This window comes from Strix uralensis, chromosome 1, assembly GCF_047716275.1.
Source record: "Strix uralensis isolate ZFMK-TIS-50842 chromosome 1, bStrUra1, whole genome shotgun sequence".
In the NCBI taxonomy this organism is placed as follows: Eukaryota; Metazoa; Chordata; class Aves; order Strigiformes; family Strigidae; genus Strix; species Strix uralensis.
The window spans coordinates 147,228,542-147,253,820 of record NC_133972.1 but is presented as its reverse complement, the minus strand read 5'-3'; the positions used below and the strand labels follow the sequence as shown (position 1 = coordinate 147,253,820).

At 41.0% G+C, this 25,279-nt stretch overlaps 1 protein-coding gene across 1 annotated transcript; it reads left to right on the top strand.

Annotated features, from left to right (window-relative positions):
• Positions 1–2,616: 2,616 nt before the first annotated feature.
• Positions 2,617–24,247, top strand: C1H8orf88 (chromosome 1 C8orf88 homolog). Its single transcript, XM_074884289.1, has 5 exons — positions 2,617–2,695; positions 3,512–3,582; positions 7,677–7,761; positions 19,641–19,747; positions 23,879–24,247. The coding sequence occupies exons 1-5, from the start codon at positions 2,617–2,619 to the stop codon at positions 23,915–23,917; spliced, it is 381 nt and encodes a 126-aa protein (XP_074740390.1). The 3' UTR covers positions 23,918–24,247.
• Positions 24,248–25,279: the final 1,032 nt, after the last annotated feature.

The following is a 25,279-nucleotide window of genomic DNA, read 5'->3' as shown; positions in this document are numbered from 1 at the left end:
GCACCTCCTCTTGCCTTTCCTGCTCATTGGCAGGGCCGGCAAAACCCGCCGACCCCCGTACGGCACCCTTCAAGTCTGCATCCCCTCCCTAAATCGCAGCAGGTAGCGGGAAGAAGCCACGGCGGCCCCGCTGAGGGACGGCGCCACCCGCCACCGCCGCACCCCCCCGCTGGCGCCGCGGCCGTTCAAGGCCCGGGCGCGGCCCGCACGCGGGGTGGCCAGCGCTGCCCCGCGAAGGCCGGTGCGCCCGGCGCTGAGGGAGAGCGGCGCCGGGAAGCCGTGCGGGGAGCGGGGCGGAGGCGCTGCCTGCGGCTGGGGGAGCTGCTGGGGAGGCGGTTGGAGGTGGGCCGGGGCAGTTCTTGGCATCCCTCGGCCCAGTGCGGGGCGGGAGCGGCTGGCGAGCGGCGGGGAGGGCCGCCGCGGGCTGCTTAGGTGCCGCGCTGCGGGGAGGCGGCTTCTGTCAGGCTGGTGGGGAGCGGCTTTGTTTTCCTGTGGGTGGTGGCAGGCGTTCGGAGGCTCTGAGACAAACCGTGCTGTGCCCCTTTGGGCATGGGGAGGCGGTCGGTGTCTGGTTACTCGTGGGCCTGCTGGGCTCTGGGGATTTTTCACCAAAATTGTGTTAATTCCTTTCCACATGTGCAGGAAAGTCTTCCAAAGAGCATTTCTGATGGGCCCTCATAACCTTTGAATGTCCAACTAATTGTTAAGATGCTCAAAAAAAAAGGTCATACAAAGGCCCCTGCTGGGCCTGCTTGCTATTGCAGAAGGCTTCCTTTCTGGTGGGCAAGTCACCAGTTGGAGTAACTACTGAGAAGCAGTAGGGCCTTTCTAAGGGGGAAGTCACTTTTCTTGATACTAGTCAGATAGAACACTGTATTAATCCAGAAGGCTGGACTAGGTAACTTGTTGAGATCTTTTCTAGCCTCTTCCTTCTGCTTACAGGAGGAAATAGAGATGTTAGAACACTGTACTTGATTTCACCCCTTACCAAACTCCATCTTTCTCATACTCTTTTCTGTTCTTGCTTTGGGAGTATGTGGTTTCTTTTGACATCCTTCTCATGGAAATTCAGGGGCAGGGGAGGGGGGAGGGGCAAAATGTGTTGGTATTCTGTCAGCAGAAGTCATCTTGTTCTCGTTATCAGGAGGACACTTTAAAAAATACAGGTGTGCTACATTCTAGAAGCTACCCAGCCTCTTAAACATTTTTTCCTGTTTTAAAAAGTATGCATATCATTTGCAATCAGGGTATGGAGGAAAACTTGCTTTTTTTTTAATCTTCTGATGCAAATATTATTACTGCATTGCTTTATGCAGAAATTTAGTATAAATGCAGTTTAAACAAGCATTCCTCATCTGTATAAAATGAAATACATCTTTCATGTCAGTAGTCTCAGTTCATTCACCTGTAGGAATTGTTATGTTGCTTTTGACTACAGCTTTCAAGTCTTTATTTTTTAAGATGAGAAGGTAGGAAAACAAGGAGGATCTACCCAGAGCTTTTTTCCTAGGTTCAGCACAACTGTTCTAATTCAGACAGTAGCCATTTAACAGTTGGTTTCTAGACTAGAATGGGTTCAAACTGGCCTTGATGGAAAATTGTTACTTGAATATAGTAAAAGTGTTTAAAGGATTACAATATAGTAACTGGTCAGATGCCTTTGCATTATAGAAAAAAAACCCAACAATTCAAGTGGGGAGTGATACTGGATCATATTTTAAATAACCTAACTTCTCTTTTCCTGTTCCATACTGGAATTGGATAGTAATCTCTACAGTTTTAACTGCTGAAGTCATGATATTTTCCTTTGAATCGTTTTTGTTACAATTATTCCCTTGTCCTATAAAGTCTCTTAGAGAAGACACAATTTCAGTACCATTATGATTGTGTTTTCATTTCTACTATTATTTTGCTCTAAAAGAAGCCGAAGTTCCTTCAAATCATGAAATCTCTCAGTTGACAAAGGAGATGGAGGTGGGAAGGAGAAGAATTAATATAGAGATATTAGAAATTAAGATTTTACAACTGACAGTTTACTTACAGTGGGAGATTTGTCAGCCCAGCACCACCTTAGCAGTTTTAGGTGCATCTATCAGCTAAACTGAGTGAAAAGATGCAAAAGTGTATTAATTTAACTAAAGTAGGTATTAAAGAGCAATTATGCAAGTTTATGTAGAGATATATACGTAAGGAATTCCTGTGCAGCCAGCAGACTGTAAAGGGTACACTGATGTTAATTAATTAAAATCCCATTGAATGAAATTGTTAGAAGATACTGTCATTTCCATCACGTGTCCCCATCGCCTTTCTCCACGCACACAAGCGTGTACGGGAAAAATCTTCTTTTTGAGAAGAACCTAGAGTAGCTCAGTTGGAAGGAAAAATGAGAGAGATGTCTGATTCTGTCTTTATGCAAATGTTATCCAGCATATTCTGTCATCTAAGAAAACTTCTGTGTTAGGCTTTTCTTCTTTTTCCTGCCCAGATGCTAAAATATCGTATATCCTCTTGTCAAATGCAGCTAACAAGTGGTAGATGTTCTCACTTAACATCCGTATGTGAAACTGAATACTCTGTATTGATTTCTGCTGCTTTTTTAAAGTGTGATCCTTCAAAATGTTAAAGGAAACTAAAAAGTTTATTGGTAAATCCCTTCAGCCAGCACAACCAGTGCATCATCTAGCTTCTAAACAAGGTGAGTAGCATGGCTAAGATACAGTTCACTTTACCAAAGCTTCAGTTGCTTTTAAGGAAATAGCAAGGATATGTAAGGTGACTTGTATTTTTTTTTTCAATGACTTTGTTCGTACTACAGTGGTGTATAAATACCTTGTTGTGAGTTGATCTTACTACATCATCTCTGATGAAATCTGAATTTAAGCTACATTAGGTTTAGGCAAAATTCTTTTTGGTGATGGTGTTCTAGCTTGGCATCTGAGCTTCTGTCTTCAGAAAGCTAGATCAGGCTTCTCTATTAAATTTGGATTTCTTGGGTTAGTTGGCTCCTGCTATCGAAAACATAAAATACACATAGTTTAGCAAAAAGTTTTATTGTTTAAGTTTTATTGCAAGTACAATATACTGCACCATACTGTTCTTATCTAGCCTTCATACAAGTTTAAAGCAAACAAAAAAAGCGTAAGAAAAAAATCATGCCATATTTATGTCAGGTGTATCTGGTTTTTTTATTTTTAAATCTCTGTATGTCTCAGATATTGCAGTATTATAGCTATTATTGTTAAGTTAGAAATGTTGGTAGCCAGACAAACAGTGACAGAAATGATGTGGACAGGAGCTAAGTGGCATGATAAATTTTTATCTTGTTTAAAATTTGTGGAAGAAATGGAAGAATGGTGCTATGGTGATTTAGAGCTTTTAAGTTGTGAGTAAATGCCTATATAATTCAGTTTGATTGCCGTACTGTTCTCATGGCAAGTATCACAAAATAAAAATGTGGAGTCTATCTAAAATATTTTTTCTTAATGTTTTCTCATATCTTCACTGGCATCAGTCATTGCATTAAACTTGCAGACTGAATTATCCAGCAACACTGAAGTATGTTTGCAGAGTAAGGTTGACTGGGTGAGTATGGAGTAAATAGTAGGTGACAAAGTTGATGGAGTGTGTTCTAGAGTGTTATAAATTGAAGGTCAGCTGATCCTGTGTTACCAAATGAAAAGTAAACTCTATTTCCAGCTAGGAGTGTCCTTGAATCCGTATGTTATAAGCCAGCAGTGTTAGAAGTGTTAAAAAGAAGTATGGGTTTCAGGAATGCCTTTCCCTGATATTTGCCTGCACTAGTAGCTGAAAAATACATCTTATGAGTTACTTAAGAGTCTTATGAAAGTCTGTGTGGTGTTTCTTTTGTCTTCACTGAATTTAAGATAGCTATTTTAAAGTACACATATTCAGTCTTTGCTTATTATGTGTAAAGAATAACATTAGAAATTTTTTTTTTTAATTTTTAGTTTTGTTAGCACATGCACCAATCCATTTGAGGCAGCCAACTTCACAGAACTAGATAATTAAACAGTTGTAGTGTGTTCTGTAGTTCTGTTTCATTGACTCTGCTGGACTGGGCAGTTAAGGGGCTTTAGCATTCAAAAAAACAGAAGCACTCTAGTGCTTTATTGCCAGAAATATTTGGGTTTAGATGTGGTACAATGTGTCCTTCAAACTTGAAATTGTAGCTGTTTGCTGCAAAATGAAGTTTGTAGTGTTACAGCTGGAATGCTTATGTTTCATAGTCTGAATTTGATTTTTGTTGATACTGATTTGAATGTTCTTCAGAGTGTGTTGAAAGATTTAATTTTTTTTTGTTGTTGTTAGACCAAGTGTCTGTTCCTTCATTTTTTTTTATTTTAGAAGAGGCCTAATAATCCCGTAGTCCTTCCTTTATTGTATGAAGCTTCTGGAAGCTACCTTTGACTTAATTTTTAAAAAAAGTCATGGTGTTGGGAGCCTATCCTTGATCACACATAGGGAAATTAACAGTTATAGTTGTCTCTTGAGCAATATGTATTTAGGAGAACAAACTATTTTCTTTTATAACAGCCTGTGGTCAGCAATGTTGTAGTACTCAGTTTCATCAATATTTGGCTACGTGTAGCTACATGCTACATTTCTTTGATGTTAGTACAGATGTGTTTTTTAAAAAACTTTTTTTTTGGCATAGGATGTTGAAAAGGCTTTTTAATACTTTTGACTATCAGCTGTTTCATGGGTACCTCCAAATACCAGCTAATTAGTACCTGATGAACCCCTACTTGATGGGCAACATTGGCCTGGAGGCTGGCATAGCAGCTTCACAGAATATTTTTCTAAGCAGGAACATTCAGTATCTAGTTCTGAAGATCTTGGGACCTGAATCTGATGATAGAGAGTTGTGTATTACCACTCTTTAATGAGTCCTGCTGAACATTCTCTGTGTTTCTAAAAGCATCAGTGATGATCTGAGAAAGCTGTACGTTGCTATCTATTTGCTCTTTGGCTCCTGAGAAGATGAAATAATGTCCTCATTCCTAGAATAATATATATATTTCACTTCAAGAACTTGTTCTTCAAAGTTGTAATTGTATTTCAGGTACTTTGAATCTTATTGCCTTTTTGGCAAGACAGTAATAGTGCTCTGTATCTGCAATCATAAAACTTCCATTATCCTCATCCCTTTTCCTTCCTCCTCCAATATATTTTCTTTTACAGAAGATAAATGAACACAACTCTAAATACACTGTAAGGGGGAAAACAAGAACAACTGTTGACATAACACTTAGTATTGCTAAAAGAGAACAAACTTGTTACAACTTTTTATACCAGTCATAGTCTTACATAGCGATGATCTATTCAAGAGAGAGTAAATATTCAAGTTGATATAGGTGAGGAAATGCAGGTTACTTTTTGGAAAGTGTGGTGAACAGTGAAGATTTTAAAAAGTAAAGCAGATTATATTTGCCACTAACTTATAAATAGATTTTTAAAAATAAAAGAGGCTTTAGAAACAAAAAAAAGCCAATTCTGACAAACCAGGTTCTTAAAGCAGTGAAAGAACTGAATAAGAATCTGGCAACTGAATTCTCTAAACTGTTTTACTCTGGGATATTTAGTATGCACACTTAAAGCTGCTTAGACTTCTGTCAGGAAAGAAGAATCAGCATATGGCACATCAGGAGTTCTGGTCAGTGTTAGATTCAACTCCGAGGATAAAGAACAGTGAATTATAGAATTAAAACTACTATCTGAGGAACTTACAGTCTGAAACTTCTAGTCTTAAGCCTTAGAGGAAGTGGAGAAGAGCTACTGTTAATAATAAGCACAGTGATGGTGCATGTATCTATGATGTTAGTCTTGATTGTGGGGAATTTCCACCGAACTGGTGTTCAGAGTAAGAGTGCCTGGATAGTCAGTGTGCCCCAACTGGATAATTTAAAGCAAAGAATAATTTTTGTTCCTTCATGGTATGCAAAGAATTTTCAGAAGAACCTGGAGAGTGTTGAGTCTGCTACCTCAGAGTGAGAGGCTTGAAGTCTCCCATCAGTCAGTATCAATTTTAATGTACTACTTCTTCACTACCATTTAAAAATTATGTTGAGCTTCAGAAATCCTTGCCCTTCTCTAGGGATATTCCTCGTAGATGGATTCCATTCTTTGTAGATGGATTTCAGATAAAAACATGTATGATTATTGTTGTGAGTGGTGATACTCAAATGTTAAATTTTGGACTGAAAATGAAGCATAATAGAATTCTTGATACTATAAACCAGTTGGCAGGATGATGTGATGGTGCAGGAAGAAATTTAAAAATGTTGTAACGTTGGCACATTGCTGTAAGTTCTGCTTTATCATGTATGTCTTGTGGATTTGAGAATGTGTTAAATCCTTGTCTGTACTTGGAAAGACCCTTTGAATAGCTAAGACTTGCGAAGACTAGTTGAACATCACAAAGCAGTTAGAATTAGCAGTACAGCTGTTAACTTCATTCTCTAAAATCCCTAGATTTTTCAGATATTTTCCCCCCAGAAGCTTTAGACAAATCAGGAAAAGATAACCAAATTTCAACCACAGAAAATGGAAGTGTGAGTAGGGTGGATAATAAACTAGAAATATTTTGCCTTTTCACAATTTGTAGCCTTAGCGCACCATGAAAGCTGTTGGTGCAGTTACAGTACAAAGTGTTTAGTGCATCTCTGTCCAGAAAATAGGATCTCTTCCGCTTTTGACAAATGCTTCCGAAAATTTTCAGGACTTTTCAGGTCTTCCTGCCCTTAACACCACACCCCCCCCACCCCACCCCCATCTGTCTCAGAATGAGATTAAAATTCCTCAGCCAAACCTGTGGAGCCTTTTGGGAGCCAAGACAAACTGTTGAGGGTAAACTGCTTTTGTACATTCCAAAACACTCACTTCAAGGTTTTGGCAGCCGGAAGGAATGCAGCATTATACTGTAGATGTTGGATCTTGATGCTTTTGAAACCTTTTGCTAAGTGAGAGAATCCAAGTCTCTCTTTTGGTTTTAAGGAAAGTCCTTCCTGCTTTTTTTATTCCCTAGTGTAGCAGTTTCTGGCTGTCTTCTGGGTGAGATAAGAGAACAGGAGGAGATAATTGTGTTCTTTTGAAAAACTAGCAATAGTGCTAAAGTTCTCTCTAAAAGATTGCTGTCTCAAATGTGTTTACCTATACTGCTTTGTACGTCATTGAACTATTCCTTTATTATATGTAATCAAGAGTAACAAATGTTCTACAGGTTCAAATTAAATTTCTCAGTGGTTTTACATTACCATTATTCCTATTGACAACTTTCTGCAGTTATTTTGCAGGACCCTTGTCTTTCAAGTTAGAGATGCATCAATTGTTATAAATAGCTGCAGTTCTGACTACAGTTTAATTTGTGCAAGACTTGTTTCTTTTCAGACTGTTTTTATGCTGAAAAGCAGACGGTGATTCAATTGCAAGGAGTAGAAAAATTTAACAGAATCCAGTTTTCTTTGTGCACAAAAAGTATTAATTGTCCAAAACCTTGGTGACTGATGACAGCAAAATTTATTACTGAAACTGTGCTACAACTGTTATTTTTTAACTAAGAAACTCAGAAACATACATTCTTGTTTTAATATGCTTAAAGGAAACTTAATTTTGTGAAATATATTGAAAAATGTTTAACTCTTTCCTCCCTATTTTAGTTACCTGAAATGACTGAAGTGAAGGTCTTAAGTCAACCTATGATGTCCTGTCAACCAAAAGAGCATGAATCAGAAGGAAAAAAGGGTAAAATATTTCTGTGTCAGAATTGTATTTTTTGGATGGAAGACAGCTGAACTTTGAAGAGATGTGAGCTGCATATTATTTCTTCCGATTAGCCAGTGCTTTGAGTATTTGGCTTCCTTTTGTACCAAGAGAGCAGTATGAAACCTTTTCGTTTTCACATAACACTGTAGAGAAAGTGTAAAACTTGGCCATAACTGAGGTGGGAAACCTCCACTGGTAGACTTGCTTGCATATAAGGGTGTACCGGTCTTTTTTTAAACCAAAACCAGCAAAGAAAACCAAGAAAAAAACCCCCATGAGCTTAAAAAGATTTCTTCACACAAAATCCTGGTTTTGTGTAAATTGCTTCTGTGTGTAGAAGTGCAGATTTGAGTTGCATCCTTTAGCCTGTTGCAGGGATCAGTCAGACTATTGCATGCAACTAATTTAAGAATTTAGTACTTTGGTTTCCTTTTCCTACTCTTACTACAGTGCTTCTGAAATACTAATTTTCTGATGGTTAGAAATCACTTAATTTCTTCTATGATTAGAAGTGACTTCTGGACAGTTTGTTCTTGTGTCAACGCTGTCGTTAAGGTTTGCTCCTTATGCTTTTCTTTCTGTACTGCCTGTCACTCAGTACTCATAAAGCATAGTAGTGTTTTTGTCATGGTTTGGTAGTTTAAACAAGCCAAACTTTTGCTCTGTTTTTCATTAAGGAATACTTTCAGATTCCAAATGTATTCTCACAGTCCTCCTCTGCACTGCTTCCTGCCTAATTCTTCGTTCTTAAACATGTCACAGGAACTGTGACAGTGAGCCAGGTTAGGTCATCAGTTCATTGAGACAATTTTTTCTGTTAATGTCTTCCTGTAATCGGGCATCTCAAATCTCCCATCTACAATCTCCAATCTTTAAGTAATCTCTGGAGACTTGGTTTGTTCTGTTGCTCTTAGTACTCAAGAATTGAAAGAATTCTATTAAGTTTTTTTGAACCTTTCCTATTTTTCCTCAGTCTGAGGTTACCATCACCCAGGTTCTTGAGTAATTCTACAGTAATTCTACACTGTTGTGTGCTGCTGACTTCAAAGTAGCTCTTCCATGTATCCCCTTTGAGGCTCAGGTTTGTTTCTTCTATTCTTGATCTTGGTAAATAGAATAATGTTCTGTTCTTTGGATCTAGTTTGGTGTCAGACTTGTTGTCCTGGTTTAACCAGGATAGGGTTAAGTTTCCCCAGCAGTGGGGGGAGAGCTCTAGCCGGGTTATTCAGATGCCATGCCGACGTCACACCCTGGCAGGTCACATTTTCCTGGCGCTGAGTGCGGTGCACTCGTGGTTTTGTACATCGTGCTTCAAACTGCTGTATTTGGTAGCTATTTTGCTCTGTTCATTGCTATCACTATTACTGTTATTGTTGTTGTTGGTTGTGTTGCTATTGCACTGTTGTATTAAACCTTTCCTTATTTCAGTCTTGGGGCTTTGTATTTCACTCCCTTTGTGGGGGAGGGGCAGCGGCCGCGTGGTCTCAGACCCCGGCAGGGGCTAAACCACCACACTTGTCAAGTTCTAACTGCTGGTGGCAGCTTTCTGGTCCTTTCTCAGTGATTCTGCTTGTGGTATGTAGAGACGGTTGTATTCTACAAGATCTTAAATGGCTTCTCATCAGATCCTGGTCTTTTGTATAGACCATCACTTTGGATCTTTTTTAGTGGTTAATTGCTCTGTGATGCCTTCCTGAGTCTATTCCACATTTGTCCATAATGTCAAACTTTTTCCAACACTTGTTTTCAGAGGGCTTTTCTTTGTTTGCTGATTGTTGTAATCCTTTCCTTCAGAGTAACACAACTTTGATTCTGTTGTTCAGCTACTGCCTACAAAGAAGTCTTTTTTTTTTTTTTCTTTTTTCTTCCTCTCTTCCATCGCACTGTGAAATTTCCACTGAAACTCCATTTTTATCCCCAGTTGTACCTTAAGTTGTAGATAATAGTTTCTATTTGATATCTGTTCAGTGGTAGTATGCCTTCAATTATCTGTCTCTACAGTTCTTAAGTGCTTTTTATTGCTATCTCAGTCACTTCCTTGCTTTCCCTTAGAATCATAGAATTGTTTGGGTTGGAAGGGATCTTTAAAGGTGATCTAGTCCAACCCCCCTGCAGTGAGCAGGGACATCTTCAACTAGATTGGGTTGCTCAGAGCCCTCTCCAACCTGACCTTGAATGTTTCCAGGGATGGGGCATCTACCACCTCTCTGGGCAACCTGTTCCAGTGTTTTACCACCCTCAGAGTAAAAAAGATCTTCCTTACATCTAGTCTGAATCTACTCTCTCTCAGTTTAAAACCATTACCCCTTGTCCTACCACAACAGGCGCTGCTAAAAAGTCGGTCCTCATCTTTGTTATAACCTCCCTTTAAGTATTGAAAGGCTGCTATAAGGTCTCCCCGGAGCCTTCTCTTCTCCAGGTTAAATAACCCCAACTCTTTCAGCCTTTCTTCATAGGAGAGGTGTTCCATCCCTCTGATCATTTTTGTGGCTCTCCTCTGGACCTGCTCCATCAGGTCCATGTCTTTTTTTATGCTGGGGACCCCAGAGCTGGACACAGTGCTCCAGGTGGGGTCTCATGAGAGCTGAGTGGAGGGGCAGAATCATATCCCTTGACCTGCTGGACACACTTCTCTTGATGCAGCGCAGGATATGGTAGGCTTTCTGGGGCTGCAGGTGCACGTTGTTGGCTCATGTTCAGCTTTTCATCCCCCCCGTATCCCCAAGTCCTTCTCCACAAGGCTGCTCTCAATCCTTTTTTCCCCCAGCCTCTATTGATACCAAGGATTACGCTGACCCAGGTGCAGGACCTTGCACTTGGCCTTGTTGAACCTCACGAAGTTCATGTGGGCCCACTTCTTGAGCTTGTCCAAGTTCCTCTGGGCAGTATCCCATCCCTCAGTTGTGTCAACCACACCACTCAGCTTGATGTCATCTGCAAACTTGCTGAGGGTGCAATCGATCCCACTGTGTTGTGTGGCTGATGAAGATATTAAACAGTACCGGTCCCACTATGGACCCCCGAGGGACACCACTTGACACCGATCTCCATCCAGACATTGAGCTGTTGACCACTACCCTCTGGATGCAACCATCCAACCAGTTCCTTATCTATTGAAGAGTCCAGCTGTCAAATCCTTATCTCTCCAATTTAGAGAGAAGGATGTTATGGGGGACTGTGTCAAAGGCCTTACAGAAGTTGTCATTTTCATATGTTTTTAAACAAGGGGAAAAAATGCCATCCGTGTATGCTCATGTTCTTTAAACTATTCTTTTAAAAGTTGTCCTCGTGCCCTCGCATATGTTCAGCAGTTATTACAGTCATTTGTGGTCAAAGGCAGGAAAAAATCCCATTCATAGTTGACTTTGTGGCCTCTCTTGTCAGCAGCCTACAGCCTGAGAAGCAAAAGCTGTAGTCAGTCAAGTGACTGGTAACAGTCTTGCAGGAGGCCTGTTATTCCTAAAGGAATAAACTTCTTTGTCACCAAGGACTAGAAATAAAGTTTGACCCTTAGCCTAATTTTGTTTCTGCTCTTGTTTAAGAATATCAGCTTAAAAAATGGATGTAGGTAGAGACAGTGGTACAAACTCAAATGATAACATGCACATGTTTGTCACGTCCCGCTCAGACGAGGGGGACAAGTGACTCAGATTCGCAAATCCCCAATGGAGCGGACAACAAGTCTCCAAGTCTAAACATTTATTAACTACTCACAATGTACTAATTGAACACACGATAGTTGGCTAAGTATATAGCAAGTTGTGGCAAGCAATATAATATGCCTTGCATTTCTTAATAGGAAAGGGAAAAGAGGGAGATAGAGGGAATGGGGAAATACAGATCACCGGTCTGGGTTTCTGCGCTGATCCTGCCGACGAGGGTTCCGAGAGGCACAGGAGACATCCGTCTTTTTCACTGGCATCCGTCTTCTTCGCTTCACTGCACTCTCTCTCCTCGGGGCGCGCCACCCCCCCCCCCTTCCCTTCTTGATTTATACCCACTTTCCTTGGGTCCATCCCCTAGGTCGACCCCCATACCTACGTATCCCATGTACAGGGAGGGGTGAGGTGTTTCATGGGATGATGTAATTAGCATGATCATGTTAGCCCTCGTTAGCATATTGAGGGGTGTTAGCTTTAATATGCATTTCGTGGATAATGAAGCAAAGGTCATTCACCGGACAGATGGCCCTTGAAGTTTTGGCCAGGTGCACCAGAGCAGAGCCGTCCTGTCTTCACAGGGCTCCCTCCTCCAGTCCCATCTTGTGTTATTCGGGCAGCCTTATCAGCTTCGACCTCCACAGAATGCACCCTGTGACTCATAGTTTTGTCTTGCGAGTGTTTGAGGCATTTATTTGATCAGCCTCAACTCTTGCTTTCTCAGGCTGTTTTTCTTAGTTTCTCACAGGCCTGGTTTCTCGTCTCTCACATCCCACCCCGTGACTCAAACACTCCAAGTTCTTCTTTGACCATTGTGATCCCAAAAGGTATAGGGAAAAGGAAGACAGAAGGTGAGAGAGCATATAGCTAATTGCTGCAAGGCATACCATTAAAAGCAAAAATTTACATAATATCACAATACTAATATTTACAAGCCATCTTCCCCACCCCGTGAGTCCTGAGGATCCCAGTGATGTGATCCATGACCCAGGGTTCCATCCATCAAACTAGTCCATCAGTCAATAAAAAGGTTCTCACTTCCCATTGTTGATCATCTTCATCATGGCACGGTCTCCTCTATAGAGGTGGTGGCATTGTGGATGATGATATAGTATTCTCCCTCAGTTAGATTCAGCACACTGCACAGTCCATGTTCCTTCAGCAATGCTAGCCAGATTCTGCAATGTCATCTTAGATGCTTGTTGGGTCTGCACCTTTAATTCCTTAAAGGCATATCTTGTTAGTACATATAATTGCTAAGTTAAATTTTCTAAAACTATTTGAGGTTACACAATGACATTATCAGGTCTATAAGGATTTAAATGGGAATACAATTTAATATTCAGGTACAATTCATTAATGCTTAATTTGTGGGATCAGACCCCTTCAACTAGTCTTTGATGACTGCATCTTGCTGTTGATGGATGTGGTGTTGTAAGGACCACATACAGTTATATGAGCTAGCACTGTGATCTGTTTGGTATTTGCAAGCACCAGTTTGCAGTCACAGGTGGCTCACAGGCTTCCTTTATTTTGGAGGTGATTCCCAATAAGGTAACTTAAGGCACAACTCCAGGTTAACCTTCTAATAAGTGAACTCATTAAATGTACCTGTAAAATTTCCTGGATTGTTGATTGTAATTGATTGGCAATGATTTATTCCACACTCAGCAGGTATGATTCCACAAATTATATAATAATGTAAGCAGATTACAAATAATAACTAGCCAATAATGCCTACAACCATTGAAAGTGCTAAAAGTAACATAGGTCTCCTGTTGTCCAGGATCAATGCTCTGTAAAACACATATATACATGACAAAACAATGATGGTTAGAAAGAAGGGACAATCCACCTGGTATTGATGCGGTATTCTTTCCCATGGGCATCAGTAGCCACCCATGAACAAATATTGATGGGAGTTTTTAGGGTTAGGGGTACTTGCCCCACAGTGGGCAAGTCTACTAGAACAGGTTGTCCAGGATAATGGAGCGGGTTTGCAGGGTCTTTAGTCTCTTTTTTCCTGGCGAGTATGGACAGAGGCTTAGGACAGAACGCGGTAAGTCGTGGGCACCCATTAATTCCCCACCGGCTGTTTATCTTCATTACTGCGTCTGACACCCGTTGTGGCCATCCTGGTTCGAGGGGTTTTAGGGCCTGCTTTAACAGTCCATTGGTGCGTTCCACAATTCCATTTGCTTGGGGATAGTATGGAGTATGGAAAATCCACTGAATTCCTTCATCTTGAGCCCACTCCTGAACCACCCCGGCAGTAAAGTGACTACCGTTGTCTGATTGGATCGATTTGGGCTTAGGCAAGTAGCTAAACCAACGTTTTAACCCCTTCACCGTATTTTCTGCAGTTGCTCGAGATACAGCTTCTGCTTGAGTTAGGCCTGATATTATTTCCACCCCCACCAATACATAACGTTTTCCCTCAGAGAGCCGGAAAGGGCCAATATAATCCACCTGCCAGGTGTCCCATAGTCCCTTGTTGTCCCTTAGGTGTAGGGGTTGGTCCTTAAGAGGGTTGTGCTCTCCCAGCCGAGTATGACATAGACTACACGCTGAAATAATGGTATTGCACAATTCCCTGGTTACGGACCATCCCCTGCTTATCACTTCTTTAAACAAATCTTTGCTTCCTGAATGACCCCGCTTTACATGCAGCCATTCCAGTAAGTGTTCCCATTTCTCCTCCTCACCTTCTGTAGCAGTTCTCATCAAACGAGTCATTGAATCCACCTGGTTGTTTAGCAGGTGGGCAGGGTGATTTCCTGGCTGGTGTGCAGCAACCCATCCTACTAAAAAGGACTTCCGTTTTGCAATGTTTAAGATTTCCTCCCACTTTTCACGCTGCCACACTGGTACCCGATTTACTTCCCAGTGGTTTTGTTCCCAAAATGTAAGCCATTCGGTACATCCCTTGAATACGGCATAGGAGTCTGTGTAAATAAATACTGGTTCTGTAGTCTCAGCTTCTTTAACAATCACGCTCCATACCGCTGTTAACTCTCCCACCTGAGCACTTCCCTCACCCTCTGTTATGATTCGGTCCCCCGAGTCAACATGCAGTGCTACTGCTCGGTATTTCCATACCTTTCCCTCTCTTCTAGAAGATGCATCGGTGAACCATACATTCTTTAGATGGGTTTCAAATGGGGGTGCAGGTTTTATGTATGAGGGAGGAGGTTCAGGGTGATCAGAAGGTGGATCTTGTATTTTGAGCACTTTAGGTGCCCCCTCCTCTATCTGATATGTGTGGCAGTAATGATCTAATTGTGCGTACCACTTCCTCACTGTGTCTCGCTGCGCAACCCCCACAGGAGGGGGGGTTCCGGCCAGTACTGGTTTCAGGACCTTAAAGGGTCCTCGTAGAATGATTAGTTGCTGCCTTATGATTTTTTCAGCTTCCTGCAAAGCTAGGGTAACCACAAAAAGACCCTTCTCCCAGATCGAGTAACGCTTTTCTGCATCTTTGAAACTGCGCGAATGAAACCCTATAGGGCGAGTGGTACCCTCCGGCCCACGTTGCCACATATGTATGGATAGTCCATGAATTGCAAAACCCCACTCAATTTGGAATGGATCTGTTGGATGTATCGGCCCTAAAGCCTGATATACTCCAGCCTCAAAGATTAACAGCTTTAAGGCTTCTTCATGGACAGGAGTCCAGTCCCAAGTAGACCTTTTGCGTGTCAAATCATATAAAGGACGAGCTATGATGGAAAAATCAGGAATATGTTTCCTCCAAAATACCAGCAAGCCTAAGGCATGTTGCAGCTCCTTCTTATTTTCAGGGCTCTTTAGTTCTTCCAGGGTAGTTAAAGTTTCTGGGGGAATACACACTGTTCCTCCCCGCCACCAAATACCCAGAAACTTTACCTCAGAGGATGGGAGTTGTACCTGTTCAGCTGGAATTTGGAGCCCTAAATTTTCTAGGTGGGTGATTATCTCTGTCTGGGTCTGTCCCACTGCAGCAGCATCAGAGCCACCAATCAGAACATCGTCAATATATTGATATATCCTGACCCCTTCCCTTGGAGGGATTTGAGCAAGTTCCTGTGTTAGTGCATAATGAGCGATGGTCGGCGAATGGCAGTATCCCTGGGGGAGACGTGTAAAAGTAAATTGCACGCCTTCCCATGTAAAGGCAAAGCGATCTCTGTCTGCCTCCTGTATGGGGACCATAAAGAACATATCTTTCACATCAATAGTTGCTAAGATCTGGTGGGCTTGTTCCTGTATGGTTGCAATCAGTTCAGCTATGTTAGGTAGTGCAGCTGTTAGAGGACCTGTATTGGCATTTAATCGCCGATAGTCAATTGTCAGACGCCACTTTCCGTTAGGTTTACGGACTGGCCACACTGGGGAATTATAGGGTGAGTGAGTTGGAACGATTATCCCTTGCTCCCGCAGCTCTGCTATTACCGGAGTGATCCCCTCCCTTGCACCTAACGGTAAGGCGTAAGGTTTCACATTAACAGTTTTAGAAGGAGGAAGCGCAGGCGCTTGCTGTAGAAGTCTTATAGAGGCAGTTGGGGACCCAAATTTCCATTCCCTTCCTTTTGAATCCACCCAAGCTTGTCCCTTCAATAGGTCAAGTCCCAGGATATTTGTGGGGAAATTTCCCAGGATCATCATAGCCTCTGTTGCAGTTTCATTCCCAGGTAACCAGCATTTCACCCGAGCAGTCGGCTGTGGCTTAGAGTCCCCGAAAACATCTGTAACCCAGATCTGCTTTTTGTCAGCAATTATGCCATTCCGCTTGGCAACCTCAGTTTGGAGTGCTGAAATCTGAGCACCCGTATCTACTAGAAACGTAACTGGAGTTTTAAAGGGACCGAGCGGAAAGGTAATCAACAAGTCTCCTTTAGTATTCTCTGTGAGCCTCCTTAAGTGAACCCACCCGCCATCCCCCGGCTCACTTACTGGGGATGGCGCATCCAGTTTCCCGACCCTAAATCAATCAAGTCTTCTTCAGGGGCAGTTGGTGTTTGAGAAGCAATTACCACCATCTCGTTAGTTTCCAGCTCTGTCCCTCCCTTTTCTCGAAAGGTCCGCTCGGTTGGGGGGGGCAGCTTTCTTTTGTCTTTCCAGGCTCGAATGAGCTTTTCTAAAACTGTAGTACGCATACCATCCATTAACTCTCGGGGAATCCCCTGTCTAATTCCCTCAGTCCACAAGAGGTTTCTCTTTGCTCTTAAAACTTGCGGAGGGGAAGGAGGCGGATTTTCCTGCTGTTCCACTCTGCGTACCGAGGGCTTAGGTTTACCTGTTCCCCTGGTAAGGCCCATTCTCCGGCCATAATTTATTAAGTCCTGAGCTATCTCTCCCCAGGTCATGGCTTCTCCCCCCGCCCGTCTCCCCCCTCGCGGGGCTAATGCATTCCGCAAACGATCTTGTAATTGTACTGCATGTGATTTCAAAGAGTCCGGCAAACCCCGAATCAGGGGAGTCATTTGATCAGGGTTAGCAATTAATAGCATTGGGGAAGGCTGCTGCGGAACCAAACGCCTGTCATGCATTAATTGGAGACAAGCAGCCTTCTGCAGACTTTCAGTCAAATGATTTACGGTTGGGGTCTCAATACATACTGGATCCCCCCTTTCCAAGGGGTCCAGACCCCCAGCCCAATAAGCAGCTCGTTGAGTTAACGACCACGGCTCTCTCTGGTCATCAGTAACTAAGAAAACCCCTGGCCCCCAGTATCCCTGGGCCTCATCTTCTGATAACAAAATTCGGTCGCCACCAGTCAAAGATACCCTCCACACGTATTCAGTCTCAGTTTCCTGAGCTTGTCTGGTATATTTCTCCTGAATTTTTGCAAGCTCAGTCGCTGGATATGGTGTAGTTCGAATGGTGACCTGTGGAGCTCTTCCACCCTGACCCTCGGTGGTCTCCGTTTTAATTAATGGTCTTAAATTTGCCCCCTCATTTTCGGGGTAAAAAATTTCTCGGCTTATCTCTAAATCCTTTGTTGGATACAAGGGTCTGGCTGCTGCTTTTGCCAGACTCGTAACTCCCTGTTCACTATCCGGAACAGAGCCGAAATCTGTCCGGTTGCAGGTTTCTTGTTCATTCCTCTCTTTTTCGGACCGTGAGATTTTTTCTCGGTCCAAGGCATCTAACAGAGCCATGTGAAATCGCTGAGAGGTGTTACGCTCATCAGCTAATTGGCTTTTCAGAACTTCAGTTTGCTCTTGCCAGAGTTTAGCTTTTTGTTCAGTAACTTTACGTTCCTCAACCAATTGATCCTGGAGAGCTTTTACCAGATCTTGTAAGGATTTGATCATTTCCCCTTCTAATTGTTTCTTAACATGTTTATCTTTTTGGGCTGCAGTCAGTGCTGCCCCTAATACAGCGCACACTACAGCTTTTCCTTTGCCTGGTCGCGACCCTTGCAGCCCCGCAAGTACATTAATATAGCTTGCCACTGCTTCTGGATTATGCCAATTATCGTGGGCCCAAACCTCTACTAAAGGAGGAGGACAAGCCTTATACTCCTTCAGTTTCTCAAAAATAGGGGAGCAGTCAAGCACTGACATTTCCTGGCCAGTCATGGCTTGCCACTGCTCGAACCTCTCCTGGCTTAGAGCTGAGAGGTCACTTCCCGATTCTCCCTGTCCTTATTGGATAGAGAATCGGTATCCCTCCGACCCTTTCCCAGCGTATAGCTGAGGGGCCAATTCCCAGTTCTCCCTGTCCGAGTTGGTCGGATAGAGAACCAGTATCTCATAAGACTTTCCGACACCGAAGGGGATCCTGCCGACTACGCCAATTTTAATGTCACGTCCCGCTCAGACGAGGGGGACAAGTGACTCAGATTCGCAAATCCCCAATGGAGCGGACAACAAGTCTCCAAGTCTAAACATTTATTAACTACTCACAATGTACTAATTGAACACACGATAGTTGGCTAAGTATATAGCAAGTTGTGGCAAGCAATATAATATGCCTTGCATTTCTTAATAGGAAAGGGAAAAGAGGGAGATAGAGGGAATGGGGAAATACAGATCACCGGTCTGGGTTTCTGCGCTGATCCTGCCGACGAGGGTTCCGAGAGGCACAGGAGACATCCGTCTTTTTCACTGGCATCCGTCTTCTTCGCTTCACTGCACTCTCTCTCCTCGGGGCGCGCCACCCCCCCCCCCTTCCCTTCTTGATTTATACCCACTTTCCTTGGGTCCATCCCCTAGGTCGACCCCCATACCTACGTATCCCATGTACAGGGAGGGGTGAGGTGTTTCATGGGATGATGTAATTAGCATGATCATGTTAGCCCTCGTTAGCATATTGAGGGGTGTTAGCTTTAATATGCATTTCGTGGATAATGAAGCAAAGGTCATTCACCGGACAGATGGCCCTTGAAGTTTTGGCCAGGTGCACCAGAGCAGAGCCGTCCTGTCTTCACAGGGCTCCCTCCTCCAGTCCCATCTTGTGTTATTCGGGCAGCCTTATCAGCTTCGACCTCCACAGAATGCACCCTGTGACTCATAGTTTTGTCTTGCGAGTGTTTGAGGCATTTATTTGATCAGCCTCAACTCTTGCTTTCTCAGGCTGTTTTTCTTAGTTTCTCACAGGCCTGGTTTCTCGTCTCTCACAATGTTAAACAAAGCAACAAAGCCCCTGACTTGTTGATTCAGTGTAAACCCCTCAAAACTATTTCATTGGTATTAATCTGTTTGCCAGTTTACATGCAGCAGATCTCATGATTACTTTTAGCTGTTGAAAGACATCAACTTAATAGCTTCAAGAAGAAAGACACTCAGGTTTTGATATCTGACTCAAAGAAACATGTGCCACTTTGGTGTGAGTTATAAACAGATTTTCTTCTAGGGTTTCAGTTTGTGGTGTTTCTGTTAATTAGTACAAGATATAGGAAGTCTGTCTGTAGTGTAAGGTTGGATTCACCTTTCTCTGTTCTTTTGTATTAAAACAACAAACCCTTATTAGCTTGGAATAGTCCTCCATATTTACTAAGTCAATTTGATAGATTTAAAGTGAAATTCTCTGTAATTTACTATAGATTGGCCTGATGCAAGGTCAGACTTAAATTACTGCTGGTTTTAATACTGATTTTTATATTCCACATGCAGCATTTCCACCCTTCTATAAGAAACCAAATCAGTTCTCTGAATTCCCAACCTTAATGCCTTAAAAACCAGTGTTGAACTTAGTAATTTTGTATATTCACAGAAAGGATCAAATACAGCAGAGATTTCCTCCTGAAACTTTCAAGTGTTTCTCTCTCTCAGAAGAAGCCAGAATTTCTTCCTGATCATCCAATTGTACTTGAAAAGCCAGTAAGTGCATTTTTCATATTAAGTGAAGTTATAAAAACAGTCATGACAACCCATTTGATCGGAGACATTTTTCTCCAGAGTAGCCTGCCAAATTGATAAAATGTTCAAAAGTCAGATTGTGCAATTCAGCTCTGTTAAGTTTGTACATAACTTCCCCGGTCAGTATGTGGCATCTTACCATGACAACTACCATACAAAGGAAATGGGGTTTTTCTTTGTTTTCAGGAAAAAGATCAGGTATGTTTCCAAATTTAAAGCCAGTATGAAATCATATTAAAGCTTTCTACTATGAAATAACAGTACGTAGCTTTGGTATTCTCTGTGAATTCCATCTCTGTCTTTTCAAAATAAAATAGAGCAATCTTGATAAATTTCTGGCTTGGTGGAAGTCTGATTCCTGTGTTTAAGTTGTCCATGCATCAGTGTCCACTACAAAACAGTTAATGAGCTTAATGCAGTTTGTGTGTTACCGTTATCTCTGGTCTGTGTTGTTGGGGAGAAATGAATAGAAATGAATGTGAAGGATATCCAGGAGAGCCACCTTACCTTTGAGATGAAATAATCCTCAAATACTTCATATGCTAAGGGAAAAAAATCTAATGGTTTGCATTCCACACACCAAATGTGGGAAAATGTTCTTGAGTATAAGCATTATAATATCAATTTGGGCTACATAACAGGCTGCTTTTGAGGTGATCGGCGTGTAGTTCTTCTAGAAATAAGATTCCTGGAGAAGTATGTCCAGATGACTACTGTGTTGGCTGCAATTTGAGGCAGTTTTAAAATTCTAAAATTTCTATTTGGAAAAATAAAGTTAAACTAATATATGACAGTACTTGGCCTTCCATGATCTTACTTTTTGCATCTTTCTGTTACATTTGTCCTTAAGATGAAGGCTTTACTTGTTTGAAAACCTGCCTGTGGATAGGGAATTTTCAACTCCTGAATTTTCTGACTTTTTTTTTTCCCCCTCTTCCTGTTGCTTGAGTTTCTGGGGGGGGGCGGAAATTTTGATAATATATACACTTTCACATGGTTATGTTCACAGGTAAAGGAGGACTCTTGCAGAAATGGTATCGGTGGACAAAATAATTCTTAAATTGCTCATGACATGGCTAAATTGCAAATAATTTGGGTAGAGGGAAAGGATAGTAAAAACTCATGCAAGCCAAGATGGGTTGCATGTGTTTTAAGATACTGTTTTAGAGCTGGAGGATCTATGACTGTAGCATGATATCTTACATGTATCCAGTTGTATATAGTCTTGTCTTTAGAAATAAGAGTATCTCACTGTTTGTGAGGCCTGCTCTTAAAAGTCTTTGCTCTGCTTTGTGTTAGTGATATGCATGTAAGCACCCACCTGCATATGCTGGCTTCTCACAGAGATAAAAAAGCAGTGAGTTTTCTGATTCTTTTCATCTGCAAAAGGGGGTGGGTAAATTAGAAACCCTTATTAGTTAGGATGTTGTGTTAGAATAACATAAAGTGTATCACTTAGCTATTATTATTGGTGTCTCAAGCACAAAGTATGGATGGTGAGTAGGAAGCTAAAGGAGACTAATCCTGTTCTCATTAAAAGAAAGCAAAAGCTGGTGAATTTGGAGTGTGATCTTGGACACAGTGTTGAAAAGGGTACTGCAAGTATGCTGGTTTCATTAGTATATAAAGGTGATATTATTAGCTTGCCAATCATACTTCAGAAGTTAGTTCCACATGAGAAGTATGAAACTTGGTCGGTGATAGTCTTATTTTTTTTCTGAATTGACTAGAATGTTTTGGTGTAATACAGGATAAAACTATCCACTGTTGTATTCTAGTGTTGATTTTTAGTGTAGACATTGAATTTTTAGTAATTTGGGAGTTTGTTTGGAGGCATGTTAACATGAATTAAATATATAAGTTCTTTGGATGTGGTCTGTCTTGAGATGTATTCTGTATGTCTGCATGGATATACCAGCTTGCTTTTCATTAAGCAGTTTCCTTATTGGCAAGGAAGAGGAAAAAATTACCATTGTTTCCAAGAACATTGTAAGATCTCAGTTAAAGTATAAGAACATTGTTAGAAATCTCATTGCCATATACTGAAATAAAAATTTTATTTGTGGGACACATGAACCCTACCCAGCTAGTCACTTTCTATAAAAAGATTGAAGCTCTTGGAGATGTTAAGTTTTTCTGTATAGGAATCTAAATATCAGAACATGTGTATAGAATAGAAGCTGAATCTTACCCAGGAATGCCTTAGACTTGACTTGGCCTGTCAACTAACAGGTCTTACTTTCAGGTCTTGTATATTAGTGTGAAAAGATACATACTGAATTTCAAGAATGAGGAGTGATAAAACGCATTTCAAAATTAGAAGAAAAAACCCCAATAACTACAACATTTTATGGGACAAAATATGCATTATTTCATCTTCTGAGTTAGCTTCATCTCTTGGAGAACATTACTAGTGAGACTTCCATGAAATACAGGACTGATTAGTCAACATGGAAATAGGAGAGGCCTCTGTCTGTTCAGAATGTGGGCCTTGTTGGTGTAGAGCTCCTCTTAAAACAGTGACACTGAATAAGCAATTCTTCTTTCCAGGAGAGGGTTTGTCTCAAATGAGAATAATCTGAGCCCAGTATCCCGTAAAAGGATATTCGTCTGTTACGAATTTTTCTTTATACTTCTTATAGGATGTAGATTGGAAGAAAACCATTCAATAGTTCTTGACCATGTAATCTGGTTTTTTTGCTTGTTTGTTTTTCTTTTCTAAGCATGTTTTTGGTAGCTTTTAATGAATTTTACCAGAATCATTTAGTTTGGAAGGGACCTCTTGAGATCACCTAGTCCAAGGCCTCTGCTTAGGCAGAATCAGCTAGAGCGGGTTGCCCAGGATCATGTCCAGTCAGGTTTTGAGTATGTCCACACACACAGACTTCACAACCTCTCTGTGGAGAGATTGCACAACCTGTTCAAGTGCTTGGTCACCCTCATGGTGAAAAAACAGTTGGTTTGGGGAGGCTGTGAAAGCTGTGTCTCTTCCATTGGATCTTACTGGATGTTCCCATTAGTTAAAAAGAAAAAATAAATCAAAATTCTTCCTCATAGTGTTTGTGCTTTCTAGAAGGGTGGGAGAGATACAGTCTTAATTTTAAGAACATTCTGTAGCAGAACTGACATGATAGTGAGAAATTACCTAAATGGTGCTGTTCCTGAGATCTCGAAGGTAAGCGCTGAGGTGGATTTCTGTGCAGTTTTGCTTGTGGCATCCCGACAACAAGTTATCTAAAGATAGTGTTCTGTTGGTAGAGCAGTACCAGAAATGGTAGTAGAATGTTTGTATCCTGATGGTATCATTATTCTGGATTTGTTTTCAGTGGAGTGTGCATAACCACTTAATTTACTTATACTGAACAGTTAAGTGGTGTTCAATTGTCCCATTAGTTTCCTTAGTGCAGCAGATTCTCTGGTTACATGGGAGAGTGCCAGTGTGTTGACTGATCCCATGTCACCCATTTTTCTGCACAGAAACAAGAGGGATCGATGAGATGCATGTGTAAATTAAATGAATAACGCTTAAAAGGGGCAGAAGGAGGCCTTGTCATTTCTAATGACAGACAATCCTGTGTGTCAGTGATTTTGTATTTAGGAGCAGGTGGGTGTCAGTAGTTGGCTGCTGAACTGAATATTCAGGCAGTTCTTGCCCATCTTAAGACTTCCCTAGTTCTGAAGTTTTGAAGTCACTGCTGAAGTACATGCCCATCTATGAATGAAAGCCATATTTCAGATGGAGAAAGCTTCCTAGAGTGACTTGTACAAGGGAGATGCTTTTGTTACAGTTAGTGGGCTGTGGGTTGCATTTGTCCCAAAAGACACGGAGGCTTTTTGAGATGTGGCGATCAGGCCTACCTGTACATAGCTCAGTGTTTGAACTGAACTGATGCTACTGTGTTGACAAAGACTTCCAAGAAGATTTCAGATTAAATCTCTATGATTAATGAAAGTAGAACTGTTTGCATTAATCAAAAAAGACCAAATTGTTAAATGTACATGGAATAGAAAGGGTTATAAGCAGACTGCTGAAAACTTGGTTTAAATGACCTCTTATAACTGAAGTAATTTGAGGGTTTGTTTGTCTTACAGGAAAAGAGCAACCCTTTTATTGATATATGCAAGAAGTGACAAGTTGTTTGGAAGATGAGAAATCCATCAATGAAGGAGCTACATATGATTTAAAATTTTTGATGGTACTTGGGTACTTACAGATGAAAGTAGGACCTTATGAAACCTGCAAAAATGCCTGTTTCTTTCTGTAATTGCCTGAATGCTTTAAAAGTCAAACCTTTAATTTGTAATGCCTGAGGTGGTAATACAATTAGAGTGAAAATAAATAATTTTACATTTTGCTGTGACAGAATTTTGTCCTTGAATTGTCTGTGTTACATAACCATATAGTTTGTCTGACCATAAATTCTAAACCAATACTTGACTGGGGCTTTTTGCTTGCTCCCACCTCCCTTCCTTAGCAGTAATAATGGAACAACAAATGCTGGCTGTGTCAAATCACAGATGTCTTAGAGTACGTACTCCTCTAGCTTTTTTTTTTTTTTTTTTTCCCCTCCAAATCTTCACTTTCTTTCTTTCTTATTTTGAAATCTCCATCTTCACACAAGAGATTCCTTAATATGTTGTGGATGCATACCTTCTTTCAAGGTACAAAGTCTCTTGTTACTAACAGTTTCACTAAAATGAGAAATCTTCTCTCATTGTGGATCACAACAAGAGAACTGCCTACGCAGTGCATTCCTTGAAGTTCTTTGTAAATAATTATCCAGTGTTTTTGACTTTGAAAAGTGGAAGTAATGGGCAAAATTGAGAAACAAGACATTTTATTCACATCTTATATGGGTATACCAATGCATAGTTAATTCTATAACTTTTTTTCTTAAATTAGTATAGTGTTTAATAGTGAAGTGGAAAGCAGTAGTTTGAGTGTTGTCAGAAAACATCCTTTAGTTGACAAGCATCAATAATAGTTGTTTTGTATGAATATAATTACCTTCAAAACCTGTATTCAGACCTACAATAACATCATTTGGGCACTGAAGGCAATTTTTTAACCTCCATCATAAATTGTAATGGAAGATAAATGAAAATGTGTCACAATAGTGCAGAAAACTTTCAAGTTGTATTGGATAGACACTAAGATTCTTTCCCTGAACTATGCAAATAAACTTGTTTGAATTCAGTTTCTTTTATGTTTAGCAGCAGTTAGTCAATTAAAATAAGCTTGCAAGTATATTGTGTTTGTATGTTGTTTAGAAGTAATGTTACAAAGAACTGAAATTTTTTTTTTGTTTGGTTTTTAATCACTGAGAGTGTTTTTAGAGTAAGTGCTATGGATCTTTTTCGCCAGTACATGTTGAAGGCAACTTTTGTGTGTAGCTCTTAAAACTCTGAAGTGAAACTTCTCAAACTTGTTCTGTACGATTCATCAAAGCATTTGTTTACTAGTAAATATACAAAGGAGAGTAACTGTTAGAA

What these genes read in the sequence shown, in the direction of transcription:
- C1H8orf88 (XM_074884289.1), top strand. Translation starts at nt 2,617, where the DNA reads ATGTTAAAGGAAACTAAAAAGTTTATTGGTAAATCCCTTCAGCCAGCA. An exon ending in TGCAGAGTAAGGTTGACTGG is followed by an intron (nt 3,583 to 7,676) that starts GTGAGTATGGAG and finishes TCCCTATTTTAG; the next exon opens with TTACCTGAAATGACTGAAGT. An exon ending in CAATTGTACTTGAAAAGCCA is followed by an intron (nt 19,748 to 23,878) that starts GTAAGTGCATTT and finishes TTTGTCTTACAG; the next exon opens with GAAAAGAGCAACCCTTTTAT.